This window comes from Furipterus horrens, unplaced genomic scaffold (assembly GCF_987537825.1).
Source record: "Furipterus horrens unplaced genomic scaffold, mFurHor1.1.pri manual_scaffold_8, whole genome shotgun sequence".
NCBI classification, from domain to species: Eukaryota; Metazoa; Chordata; class Mammalia; order Chiroptera; family Furipteridae; genus Furipterus; species Furipterus horrens.
In genome coordinates, this window is record NW_028327178.1 from 108,282,084 (window position 1) to 108,295,297 (window position 13,214).

At 58.2% G+C, this 13,214-nt stretch overlaps 1 protein-coding gene across 1 annotated transcript in view; it reads left to right on the plus strand.

Moving 5' to 3' along the window:
* Positions 1–11,229, plus strand: part of RAB22A (RAB22A, member RAS oncogene family) — a 34,876-nt gene extending 23,647 nt beyond the window's left edge. The window contains exons 4-7 of the mRNA XM_090286601.1: positions 5,480–5,551; positions 5,638–5,744; positions 6,310–6,419; positions 10,768–11,229. Coding sequence (XP_090142727.1) covers positions 5,480–5,551; positions 5,638–5,744; positions 6,310–6,419; positions 10,768–10,865 — 387 coding nt within the window. The 3' untranslated portion in view covers positions 10,866–11,229. The remainder of the gene's footprint in view (positions 1–5,479; positions 5,552–5,637; positions 5,745–6,309; positions 6,420–10,767) is intronic.
* Positions 11,230–13,214: the final 1,985 nt, after the last annotated feature.

A 13,214-nucleotide genomic window follows, 5' to 3' on the forward strand; every position in this document is an offset into this window, starting at 1 on the left:
CTGACTGCCCCCTCGCCCTCTGCCCTCGCGTCTGCTCCACCAGCAGGCCCTCCATGCACCTCTCAACTCGTCATTGCTCCCCACCTCCGCTGCCCGCACCCTGCTCTCAGCCACCTTCAGCCCCCCACTCAAGTGTCCCTGCTCACAGGACCCAGGGGAGCTCTCTGAAACCACAGATCAGGCCTGTTATCTTCCCGCTGACCTCCCTCAGGAACTTCCCGCAGCCCACCTCCCGCGGCCCAGTGCGGCCCACGCGGCCTGCTCCGCTGCCTCCCCGCGTGCCCCGGGCCAGCCTCCCGCCCTCGGTGAGCGCCCACGGCCTCCCTTCGGCCCCTGAGGCCTGGCGCGCACTGTGTCTTCAGCTGCGGCTGCTCTTCCCTCCCTGGGGCCTGGCTGGCCGCTCTCCCCGGCCCTCTGGTCTGAGGGCAGCTTCACCCTCGGAGTCTCCCTGACCCACAGTTCCTTCTCCACCAGTGCCCCTCATTTATCATCCTCAGGACCCTCGGTGTGAGTTGTAGGTGGGTCTCTGTGTCTCCCCACAGACCGTAAGCTTCGGGAGCCGGGGCCACCGTGTCTCGGTCACTCACTGCGCGCTGCTCCCTCGCACAGAGGGCTGACGCACAGAGGGCAGGGGCCCGGTCAGCGGGCAAGCTCTGCAGGGAGGGCTTTATGTCCCGAGGCGTCTGACTGCCCTCATCCGAGGGGCTGTCGCCTGCCTCCGCCCTTGTCTGCCGTCTGTTAGGCCGTGCGCTCCTTGGGGGCACGGCCGCGTTTACACCTGCTCCGCCCCGGGCACGTGTGCGCACCTCAGGCACACCAAGGGACAGGCTCCAAATTTGCCCTGTGGGTATTGCATGCCCTGAACTATATCCTTCTGGTACTTGCACATTTATTATCCTGTTCTTTTTAGTAACAAGATTCATTGTGGAACGGACCAAAGTCTTCATAAAATGGAAGCCCTTTGCGTGAACTGGCGCCCCCCACCCCGGGCTGACCCTGCAGCCATTGCTGTGCGTAGGTGTTGGTGGCCTGGGTGCAGCCGGTTGCAAAGTGATTTCGTTAACGTCGGCGGAAGTGATTTTGGAGAACTTTGCAAACGTCATGCAGAGTCCTTGATGTTCGGGGTCTTGTTAAATGGAGAGAAAGATGCTGACCAGGACGATGACAGGAGCGCTTCACGGGATGGTGATCTGTGTCTCAGGTGGTTGAGAGGCCTGAGGAACACTCAGGCGTCCCCAAATAGTCTTATAAAAATTACCCCTTTTTAAGGAGGACCCAGGGAGTTGAAACGCAATGAAGGATGTCACCATGTGCAGGCACGTAGTTTTATCAGAAGACTCCCAGTCAGATTATCAATCAACTTGATTTCATGTTCATTCAGGAAGCCAGTTCGTGGCTGCAATCATAAACCTAAGTTTTTTCAAATAGCAGATAAAATGAAACTTGTTTTCATAACTTAACATTTATTTTCTCAAGACAGAGCCTGTCAGACCTTTTTATTCCTATTTTCTATCCCTAATGAATTCATTCTAGGCGACATTTCCCCATCAGTCACCTTTCCCTGACAAGGACTTGCACAGCGATGTGGGGACCGTGCACAGACAAGCACCACACACACGCACCATCAGTGCCCCACGCACGGAGGAGCACCGTTTTAGACACGTGTTGCCTGTGTTCGTATCAAAGACAGCTGCTTACCCCGCGTGCAGGAGGCAGCGAGTCGGTCCTTCAGAGCCGCGTTCCTGCGCGCTGACGCGGTTCTCCTGATGCCTCTCCCCCGTGACGCGCCCAGAAGGCGCAGGCTCACCGATTGTAGCAGCAGTCAAGGGAGGAGTTGCTGTTGAACTTCAGGTCAGGAGGAGTGCAGTGGCCTCATGCTGGCGAGAGCCGAGGCCGACCCGTGGCCTGCGGGCTGGACCCAGCCAGCCGCCCGTTTCCACAAAGCACACCTCCCCGGAGCACAGCCATGCACTTGTTTGTTAGCGGTTGTCCCTCGCGACTTCCACTTGTCGGGAGCACAGTCGAGTGGTTGTAACAAAGGCCCATGCAGCCTAACATACGGAATCCCTGGCCCTTTCCCGAAAAAGCTTGCCGACCCCTGATCTAGAGCCAGGTTGGGAGCAGAGACGTGCTGGCATCCTGAGTATCTTTGAGCTGCCATGTCCCTTCTTCACACAGAAGGACATGGGGACAGTTTCAGTGTGAGTCACAGGGGCGGCTTGTCATGGAGCCGCCTCCCCGGGCACCAGTTGTGGAGAAGCTCTGGGTGACAGGACACAACGGAGCCAGGTGTAATCGGGGACGGGAGGGCAAGTCCGCCGGGTGAGACGCGCAGGTGTGCAGTTTTCCCAGGGCACGCTCCCCGGTCCTTGCAGCAGGGGGACGAGCACCCAGCAGAAAGCCCATCGTCTCGACTTGTGGCATTCTGAGACAAGAGTTAAAGGCCGCTGGACGCGCCGAGAAAAGAAGAGGCAAGTTGCAGGAAAGGTGGATCCATCAAGGAGGGAAGCCCTGAGGTCTGCTTCTAAGTCCCCTTGAGTCTGTGTCTGGCCTCGAATTGTGAATGCGCAGGGGAGACGCTGAGGCCCCCAACAGAAAGCAGCAGCCGAGGGGTGCCGGAGCCGAGCAGAGGTCACGAGGAGGGGAGGGTTCGGGGTGGAGTCCAGCCCTGCCATGCCGGAGGGATTGGTAAAGACCCTGGACTTCCACTGGAACTTGAGAAGGACCAGCCTTCGGAGTGGACGCCAGGGTCTGGGGCCGGAGGCAGACCCTACAGCCCTACGCCGACCTCACCGTGACGAGCTGCAGTTTCACGCTCCTCAGACGGGGCGAAGGCACTTTCAGCTGTCCCGAGGTGGAAGGAGAAGGAGTCTCATCTGCGTCGTGCAGGGGGAGTGGCCGCACGGAGCGGGCACGAGCAGCCCGAGGGCACGCTGAGCGCTGGCACTTCGGAAGCCAAAACCCACGGGCGGGGGACAGAGACGAACCAACCGGAGCACAGGGAGCGCGTGGGAACGTAATGAGCAGCCTCCGCACCTCAGGGACAAACTCACACGGACGTTTATGTAACAGACCCAGAAGGAGCTGGGGCAGAGGGGCAGAATAAAAAAGATATTTCAAGAAATAATAGCTGAAAATTCCCCAAATCTAGTGAGACATACAGCTCACAGATCCGAGTGCAGCACAGCTGGAAGTGCAAAGGGAAGCATGTCTGGACGCAGCCTGGTCGAACTGCTGAAAACCAGGGCTGAAGAGGAGAGTCCTGAAAGGAGCGCGAGGCAGTAGGCACATCATGTGCAGGGGACCATGTTAGCGGTGGCTCGCGTCCCACAGAAATGCCAGAAAGCCGTGGAACGGTGTCTGAAGCACTGAGAGCAGGAAAAAGTCAGCCTGCCACGCTTAACACGGGGCTGAAGGAGCGATAGGTCCCGGGAAGCGGCTGCAGCAGCCCCGGAAGGTCTCCAGGTGCAGCGGGTGGCGCCAGGTGGGAACGCGGGCCTGTGGGAAGGAGAAGTGGCACCCGGCGATGCTAAACAGAGACCTTGCTCTTCCTTCAGCTTCTTTAGGAGACTGGTGACTATTCGTTTATTTCTTTTATTCCTCCCCAAGGACGTGTTTTCGTTGCTTTTAGGACGAGAGGAAGGGAGAGAAGTGTCAGCTGCTGCCTCTCGTACGTGCCTCACGGGGGATCAAACCCACAACCCAGGCGGGTGCCCAGCCAGGAGCTGGACCCATAGCCCTTGGGCAACTGGGCCACGCTCCAGCCCACGGGCCGCACCGGCCGGAGCAGGACCTAAGACTGTCGACAAACTGGAGGGTTTGCACTTGTCTGCACGGATGTCACCTTCCAAACCTGCAGGCCGAACGGGAGCAGCAGCCACAGCCTGCAGAGGGCACTGCTGGTGCCGGGCGTCCACAGCAGGCGCGAGCGCCCTGGCCTTCGTCCCGCCTGCGCGCCCCCGTCCCCCATGCGCCCCGCGGGGCTCGGCTGGTCTTTCCCACCCCGCAGTGCAGTTTCCTCTCTGTAGCGCTTCCTCACCCACAACCTGTGTTCGTGGTTTTTTCTCTGTAAAACACTGTAGTTCATTGGGAGTTCTCGGGCTCCCACGCCAGAGGCAGGACCTTTCTCCCAGAGACTAGCAGGACTTCTGTGTGTGTACCTCGGGGCCCGGCTCTAGTTTGACGTCGCTCAGCAGTCCTTAGCGGTTTTTGTTTCCACCAATCCTGGCTTTTCTACAGTGTCCAGGCACGAGACCCCAGGGAGAGAACGGTGGGGACAGACAGGCCGTCTTCCCTCCTGGAGTGAACAGTCACGACCTCACTCCCTTTATAAAACTCAGCGTGGAAGTTTAGAAGCCGGAGGTTAAGCTCATTGGGCGAGAGGCTGCAGGCCGCCATTCTGAGCTGTGCTGCGCGCCCGACGTTCACCTCTGGGGACAGTTCCTGCCTGTGTTAGGGGCTGGGGGCCAGCACAGAGCGGGCGGGAGGGCCGTGGTGTCCCGTCCAGTGTGGGCCCGGGGTTCAGAGCCGTGGCACACGGCAGACATCAGGCGCACGTGAAGTCACTGTCCTTCAGCACTGGCAGCCCGGCCACGGCGTCAGCCGCTCCGCCCAGCACCCCCGGGTGCCCAGGCGCCAGGGCCAGTGGGCACAGGGCTCTGGGTTAACCTCACACCCGGCCCGGCCGTTGGAGTGGCTCCTCCCCCACCCCCGTCTGTGCCCCCCACCCCGCCGTGGGCCGTGGGCGGGAGGGAAGCTGTGCACCCAGACTTCAACTCACGTAAATGCAGTTGGACCCTTCCCCGCACCTGGGACTTGCTGCCTGCAGGGAATGAGCCGGAAACGGAGTCACGGACTCACCCGAGGGCCGCGTGTGGCTGTGCGGCTGCTTCTGTGGTCCGCCGGCATGCGGGAGGCGGGGTCTTTGGGACCCCCAGCGCGGCCGCGTCTCTGGAGAACCGTTCACAGCGCGCGTTTTCTCTCCTGACGGCTTGGGAAGCCCGGGTTAAAGGACAGCTGGATGAGTGAACGTGGGGATTGTAACATTGAGTTCAGTTAAAATGCCTTTTAGCCGAAACAGTTGTTTGTAGTTCCATGCTTAATTCCTAGAAAACCGTATTCTAAATGGCTTCTGAGAGGGATTTCGGTGTTAGCATTAAGAGCTGTTGCCTGAAGCCCTGGCTGCTGTGACTCAGTGGATTGAGCGTCGGCCTGCGAGCCAACTGTCGCTGGTTCGATTCCCAGTCAGGGCATGTGACAAGGTTGCACGTCAGGTCCCCAGTTGGGGGCGCGTGAGAGGCAACCACACAGTGAGGGGAAAAAAAGAGCTGTTGCCTGTGGCATCACCAGCTCGTTTGCTTTAAAGCATCGTGTGTCTTCTGGGCGAAGGGCGGGCTCACCCGTGCGCAGGGACGGTGGGCTGCGGGGTCTCGTGGGAAACGTGCTGACCGGCTTTCCCGCCCTGCTGTCTCCTCCGCAGTTCCGTGCCTTAGCCCCCATGTACTACCGCGGGTCGGCCGCAGCCATCATCGTGTACGACATCACGAAGGAGGTAAGCCGGGCGCTGCGGCCCTCGGGCTGTGCGGAGAACGCCCTCGGTGGCCTGGCTCCCAGCTGCCTTCCTCTCTCATGTTCCAGGAGACGTTCTCCACACTGAAGAACTGGGTGAAGGAGCTTCGCCAGCACGGCCCACCCAACATTGTGGTCGCCATCGCGGGAAACAAGTGCGACCTGATCGATGTCAGGTGAGTCGCTAGCCCGGAGGCCGCAGGGTTGGCGGTGGGATCCCTTGCTCACTGAGCCCCGACCCGTAGGAGACTCTGGCTTCTGTTTTCTCTCTGACATGCAAAACCTGTTTGCCACGGTGGCTGTGGGCCTGGACTTCCACAGCCAGATGAAGGGTTGGGGCATTCGGGGCCAGGTAGACTGCGGATACAGACAGGTTTTTAAATTCGTTTTAACATCGGTGGCATCAGGCCTGACGTTACTTGAGCTCAGCATAGCCCCAGCTCCCGTGACGTGGGACACTGGGACGGGAGCGCAGACTTTAAGGAAAGCACGTTGTGGGCCCTTCCGGCGGACCACAGGCAGAATCCCCAGAGCAGGGCGTTCCTCGAGGGGAAGGAACGCCTGCCGTTCTCTGATCGTCCCACTGCGTCCATCACGAGTGGCGCGGTCTGTTTTTTAACCGTAGCCACAAGCCGTTCGCGGCTTCCTCTGGCATCAGAAGTTCGGTGAATTAGGGGGTAGGCGGGGTCCCTTGACGCTCTTGATGGGTCACATCTCTGATTTGCGATCATTGCCTTCCAGAGAAGTCACGGAGAGGGATGCTAAGGACTATGCCGACTCCATCCACGCCGTTTTCGTAGAGACGAGCGCCAAAAACGCGATAAACATCAACGAGCTGTTCATAGAGATCAGTGAGTGTCTGTGCTGTGTGGGTCTCCGCGTGCAGGGCACCTTCAGGCGTCCCCTCGCTGCGTAGGGGCCTTCCGTGCGCAGAGTTGCCTGGCCTCTGGCACTGTGTCCGTGACAGCTGGTGTTCACGTCACGTAGTCGCCGGACAGCTGCTGCCTGATGAGCGCGGCCCTGCTGTCAGAGACGTAGCTCCTGAATAAGTAACCACAGGGCCTGGGGGTCTGGGAGGCGTCGCTGCCCCTCTTTCTCTCCATATGTGTCTCAGTCAGTCGTCCAAGGTTATTGGAAATGAACGAGTGAGTAGGGGAAGTGCATGTGGAATTTCTCTGTAAGGAAATTCTCAAATCAATGCTAGGCGAGGAAAAGGTAAGACCTGTGTGCCCGCCGCGCCCCTCCCCTTCCAGCGGTGTTCGCGTGATGACATGTGATGGCGGAGAGGCTGCTGCGTGCCTTTGGGACCCTCTGCAGATTGTATCTGTTTATCCATCCCGTTCCTTTCATTCAAACCCGTCACAGTATTTACTGAGAACTGCTCCAGGCCCGGGGGGACCGCGGCAAACGAGACAGGAGCACAGGCTGCCCTGCAGGAGACGGACAGCGAGCACAGAAGATAGGGGCGGTCCTTCCAGCCGACAGGCAGTGGCGGCAGGACAGTAAGACAGAGCGCCCTGAAAGGGCGTCTGCAGGTGGTCAGCGAGGGGGCCTCCTGAGCAGGTGACGCTGGCGTGCGGTGTGACAGAGCAGCCGTGCCCGGGCCGGCGTCACATCAGCGGAACATGTCAGACTGCAGGTCCAGGACAGGAGCCGGCCGCTGGGCAAGGTGGCGGCCCCGAACCGGCTGGGCGCAGGGGCCCGGCCCCGGCAGTGGCCACGCCGGAGCCTAAGCCTCCGTTGCCCATCGCTGCCGTGGGTTTTGTTGTTAGTTTTAGTTTTTGGTGTTTTTAGTTCGTTCAGAGAACCGGGGATCTGAATTTTGTGTCACTCGCCCGCTGTTTATAGATTTGGCCACTAACTCGGCTGTTTTCAGAGCGCTGTGCAGCCCCCCGAGCCCACCTGCCAGAACGCAGGGCCGTGGGCGGTGCCGGGCGCAGCCTCCAGTCCAGGCCCTTCGTCTCACCACTGAGAAGCCAGACGCTGATTGTCCCCTAGGTGCTGCAGAGCAGGTGCCCAGGCGCACTCCTGACGGAATGCAGTTTCTCACAGTTCACGTCCGTGTGTCCCAGCGCGCGGAAGTCCTTACGCTTTCCGAGTGGCCTGACCCCAGTGGCACTGACAGGGCGGCAGGGGCACTGCCGGCGTGAGAGCCCGCAGAGGACAGCGGGGCGCGCGCACTCGCCTCGGCTCACGTCCGCACAGATCAGGAGAGCCGGGGGGGGGGGGTCCTGCAAGTGAGGGGGAACCGGGGTGGTCCTGGGCGTGTAGTTGCGTTAGCACCGCACCCAGCCTCCTTGCTCTCCACCGAGCGCTCCAGGGAGGTTTGCTCCTGCAGTCTGCACCCCGAGCAAGACCCAGGCCCCCCGGAACACCCCACCCAGCCCCAAGGGAACCACCGTCCTGACAACCGGCTCTTCAGACTTGTTTTGCCCGTTTTCGTATTTCCTATTTCCTAAAGCATACTGTGTTCACTCTCGTGTCTGGCTCCCTTATCTCTGCATGCGCTTTTAGGTCCATCCGCATCTCTCGTGACCCATGTGGTCGCTGTGGTGCTGCATCTGTCAGTGACAGAGTCGGGAGTGGGGAGATACCCGCGGGCTGGCTGTCCGTCCTGCTGATGGGCGTCTGGGGGCTGTTTCCAGTTTAGAGCTGTGACAGATGGTGCCCCTCTGAGCATTCTGCCCTGTGTCCAGCGGGTCCACAGCAGTGCACGGTCTTGGTAGGAGGACTGGTGGCAGGAGAGGAGTGACGGGCCCTCGGGGGTTCATGTGCTCAGTATACACTCGCACGCTGGCGCTCACACCAGGGCGCATGTCGCCTCTCTGTCTCCGGACAGTGGCAGTCTGTGTCTCCGTGGCCGTCCCTGACGCTGAGCGCCTTTGCAGGTGCTAGTGGACACTGGCATATGCTCTCAGGGACAGTCGGCCCATGTCCCTGTTCCGCGCCCCGCCTTCTCCTGAGCGACTGCAGTTCCCTTTGAGGATGGGTTCGCTGATGCCTGCGCAGTGACAGGTCTCTGCTCTGTGGCCTGACTTCCATTTTTGCACCAACTCCTTTGATGGCCTTCATCTTCACACGTTGCGTACTGGGGTATTTAAATGCCTTTTAGAAAAGACGAGAATTCTCGCCACCCATATGCAATTAACAGGGTCCCACTGGTCCTTGTGTTCCTTTCTGCGCAGCGCTCTTTGGCCGCGGTTTGAGAAGTCGGTGCCTGTCCCCAGGTCAGGAGGACGTTCTCTGCTTTCCTCTGAAAACATGTCAGAGCTGGCCCTGACCTCACAGGCGTGGCTCAGCGGGTTGGGTGGTGTCCCGCAAAGCGAAGGTCAACGGTTGGGGCATGCACGCGTACGAGAGGCAGCTGATCGGTGTTTCCCTCTCACATCAGTGTTTCTCTGCCTCTCTTCCTCCCTCCCTCCCTCTCTCTATGAAGTAAATACAACCTTTAAAAATGTTCCAGAGATGACTGTGGTCCCAGCTGTATTTCCAGTATCCATTTATTGGGAAATATGTAATGACAAGAAGCTTCAGTAAGCTTTTAAATTAATTTGCAATTTATTCACAACAGCATGTACAGACATTTGGAAAATTGGCAGGATATCCTGGGGGACACTTTCTAGTTGCGTGGAGGCCGAGCTGGGTACTACTCACCCAGATCTGCAGACTGGAAGCTCCAGGCTTGGCGGCCAAGGCCCCAGGAGCCTGCAGGCTCCCTGCCGGCCTGCTCATCCCCCCGGTGCACGGGCCCGTTCCGTGCCAGGCCAGCTCCGTGCCAGGCCCTGTGCTGAGCAATCCCGGAAGCAGAGGTGGAAAGGGGGGCTCTCGTCCTTTGGAGGGCTGAGGGGCTAACCTGAGGGAGGTCGCTGTGTGAGCGAGTACGTGACCTCGTGCTCCCAGCGTCCTGGTGCATTTTAGTGCCGGAGACGTTCGAGAGTTATTGCGGGGGCGGGGGGCTGTCAGGAAAACCCGTACGAGAAGCACCTCTGAACTTAGCAGGGACGTGGGCAGATGGGTGGTTTCGACTTCCCTCGGAACTGACACTGCGCTTCGTGGGGCAGCAGCGTGAAACCTGTTCGTTCTCACACGTCGTTGGTGCCAGGACACAGTGGCAGCACCTGTCAGAGTTCAAACCGCACGTCCTTACGGCATCTGCTGGGCGGCTCCGGGCCCCAGGGGACACGTCGGGTCAGCGCCCGGCAGTGGAACAGCGCGGCCTGGCTCTCCCACTCCGTTAGCGTGCGCAGCACGTGCGCTCAGGTTCAAAGGTATTTCTGCGCCACTGTTAGTACCGTCAGCACATTGCAGACAAACTAATGCCCGTCAACAAGGGGATACTGCGGTCATGGCCAGTCCACGCGCTGCCGGGAGCCACTAGACAGAGGCGGCAGCTCTGTGAGCCCCGTGCTGGGCAGGCCCGGGGTGTGGGGCGAAGACGGCAAGACGGACACCCACACACCCCGCTCGCTCTTGTCAGGTTTGGGAAGGGGGACGGGTTGAGGTGTGTGTGTCTGTGCACCCCTAGCCCTGGACAGAGGGACGGGCGTGTTGTACAGTACCCTCACTTATCGCGGGGATTACGTTCCAGACCCCCCGTGAAGTAGGAACCTTACGTTTATTCTACACTCTTAAACCTACGTCACTTTTACAACATACGTATACAGGACCGCAAAATCCCACGACAGAGCGAAAAATCCGCGATAAATAATTAAATATCATATTTTTAAAAATCCCACGATACAGTGAGGCCGCGATAAGTGAACTGCGATATAGAGAGGGGCTGCTGAACTAATTTTTTTTACCATGTGGGTATTACCTACTCAAAACAAGATGTTTTTTAACAGGTAACTTTTTTTTCTCGATTAAAAAAATGTTACTGAATGCCACGTGATATCCCCATGTGGACGCTGGCAGAGAAGCAGAGCACCAGTGGGAAACTAGCAATGCGCCAGTGTTGACGTCTTCTCTCTGACAGGTGCCCCGTGGCAGATAAGATATTAGCATTAGGGGACCCGGGTGAGGGGAGTACAGCAACTCTCCGTATCATCTTTGCAACTTTTCTGTGACTTTAAACCATTCCACAAAAACTTTATGTTAATGAAACATGTCAAATTGCATCTACAAAGTTGTTGTGTCTGATGAGGAGCAGATCTGGAAAGTTAGTGCTCATTCCCTTCCCGCCTGTCCTCTCGGTTTTAGGTCGAAGGATCCCGTCTACGGACTCCAGCCCGCCGTGCGGCGGGAAGGGCTTCAAGCTGCGGAGGCAGCCTTCAGAGCCGAAGCGGATCTGCTGCTGACCGGGCCTCCGCCCCTCGGGCTCGGCGAGGAAGTAGGTGGTCCCGACAGCCGGCAGGATGGGGGGGCCGCCGCCAGGCTCAGCCGAGCTGGTCTGGGGTCTTCTTCGTGCAAAAAAAGAGTCACAGAAATTGATCGGTCTTCTCCCCTGTGAAGACCGCAGCAGGAATGTTTCAGTCTGGACTTGTGTTATGTAAAGACTCTCTGGGGTACAGAGGGGCTCCCGTCAGGGGCTCTGACCTTGCTGAAAGGGAACATGGAACTGTATGGCTGGTGGGATCAAATCGTTCAGTAGTTTTATAATCAAGATGTTATGTAACGTTTGTAAAGAGAAAGTGGGCACTTTGGCGGTTCGTGAGGAATGCAGACCTCTGGGGAGTCGTGTCGTCGAAAGCGGGGCAGGACACGGTGAAGCGGAGGGACGGCAATTACTGTCTGCAGGTAAAACATGGCTCTTTATAGGGCTGATGAGGTGACCACAGCCGCCCCCCGCCGGCGCACGTCCCATCGCACACACGGGGCGCCCGTGCGGCGCCGGAGAGCACGTGCCGCCAGACGCGCTGCCGCCGCCTGTGTGATCGCTCTCAGGACCAGGATGCTGGTGGCAGGGGCGCTGCCTGGAATCAGCTGGATTGCATATGTTTAAGCCAACTAACTGGTTTTAAAAGGAACAAGAAAGTAAAGAAAGTGGTGTAAATGCTGTCAATTTTTTATTTAACCCGGGTATTTCGGTGGGAAAACAGTTACCTGTTGCTTAGCCTATGTAAAGTTATAGCCTATATTTATGAGACCATTGCTTAAAAAGTATAAATTATGTAAATACATGAATAAATTCTATGTTTCATTCCATTTCATCCTGCCCCGTCTTGCATATGCCCACCCGCCTGCGGCCTGCTCGCAGGGGACTCTTCAGAGCGCAGTGGGCGTGGAGGCCCAGAGCCTGCGCCTGGTCTGTAACGGCTCCCCCGCCCGCCCGTCGGGGGAGGGTAGTGCCGACGGCTGCCACTGGGGCAAGGCGGACCGGCCACCTCCGCCTTGGCTCACAGAGGAAGCTGGGAGCGTCTTCGGCCGGCTCTCGGCGTCACGCTTCTCTTCGCTTCTGCAGCAGCCTCAGACCCACTGGGCAGAGCTGTCCTCGTTACCAGCTTAGCTTCCCTGTCCCCTCCCCCCCCCCCCCCCCCCCCCGCCTGTGTTCGTGGGCCCCGCTCTTCTCGCTCGGGGAGCCCAGTGAGCTCTGTAGCGTCATCTAACGAGAGCGCGCTGCCGTGACGTTGGTGAGAACTTGTGCCTGGTCCGGTGTGGCCCCTGCCAACCTGAGCATTGTAAAGGAAGGAAACGCAGAAGATTCAGTAGGAAATGAAACAGCCTGAATCTCAAACTAAATCCTGTTTTCAGAGCTCTCCTTAAACTGAACAGTCGAAACTTTTAAAAATAATTGTTATTTCTTGGTGCACTCCAGTTGATATGGATATGGATTTTAATGGGAAAATTACAACTCAGATGAAGTCAGAAAGCAGCTCCTTACTCCATGGTGGATATCTTAGCATGTGAAGTTGTTTATTTTCTTACTGAAATCAGATGGAAGGAATGTAGTTAGTGAAAATTCTAACATCGCTGTGTTTAAAATACATGTGGACTCTCTATACCACCCCCACCCTCCCAGCGTCTTGCTTCCCTCTCTGGGAGCTTTAGAGAGAAAAAGTAATTCCAAGGGCTGAGCTCTTCGAGCCTGAAGGTGGCCTAACTTTACTTCCTACACGTCCAGCTGGATTGGGGCATCTGGCCGCTGCCCGGTATGTCGCCAGCCTTCCCACTCTGGGCCTCTTATCTCCACGACAACAAAATAAAAACAGAGGTGGCTTGAGTCATTACCGAAGAGGCCATGCGTGTGTGGGTGGCCCTTTCTCGCCTATTTTACCAAGAGATGATGCAGCTCTGTGGCCTTCCCAGTATTTCCACCGGACCTGCCTGTCCTGCTGACAATTTCATGTCTGGGTGCCCGGGGGGAGCAAAATGCGGTGCGCCTCGTCCTGCTGGAGAGGCCCGTGCGCGCCTCTGACCCTGTTGTGACGTTGGCCGTCCTCGGCCCCAAACAGACCCGGCCCTGCGGCCCTGCAGCCCGTGCCCCGGGATTTCTCAGATACCTGCTGCCTGTAGAGTGACTCCCTCTGTTGTAGCCACACGTTTATTAAGAGAACGGGTGCCCTGTGGCTTCACACCGCCCCTGTCCCCATGCCTTTCTGGGGCCTCTTCGCCCCTCACTTCTGTCCGCCTGTCCAGAAACTGACGTGACTCCCTTTCTCATGTGGTATCTTTTTAATCCGTAACAGCAACAGAACGCTCTCAGCTCC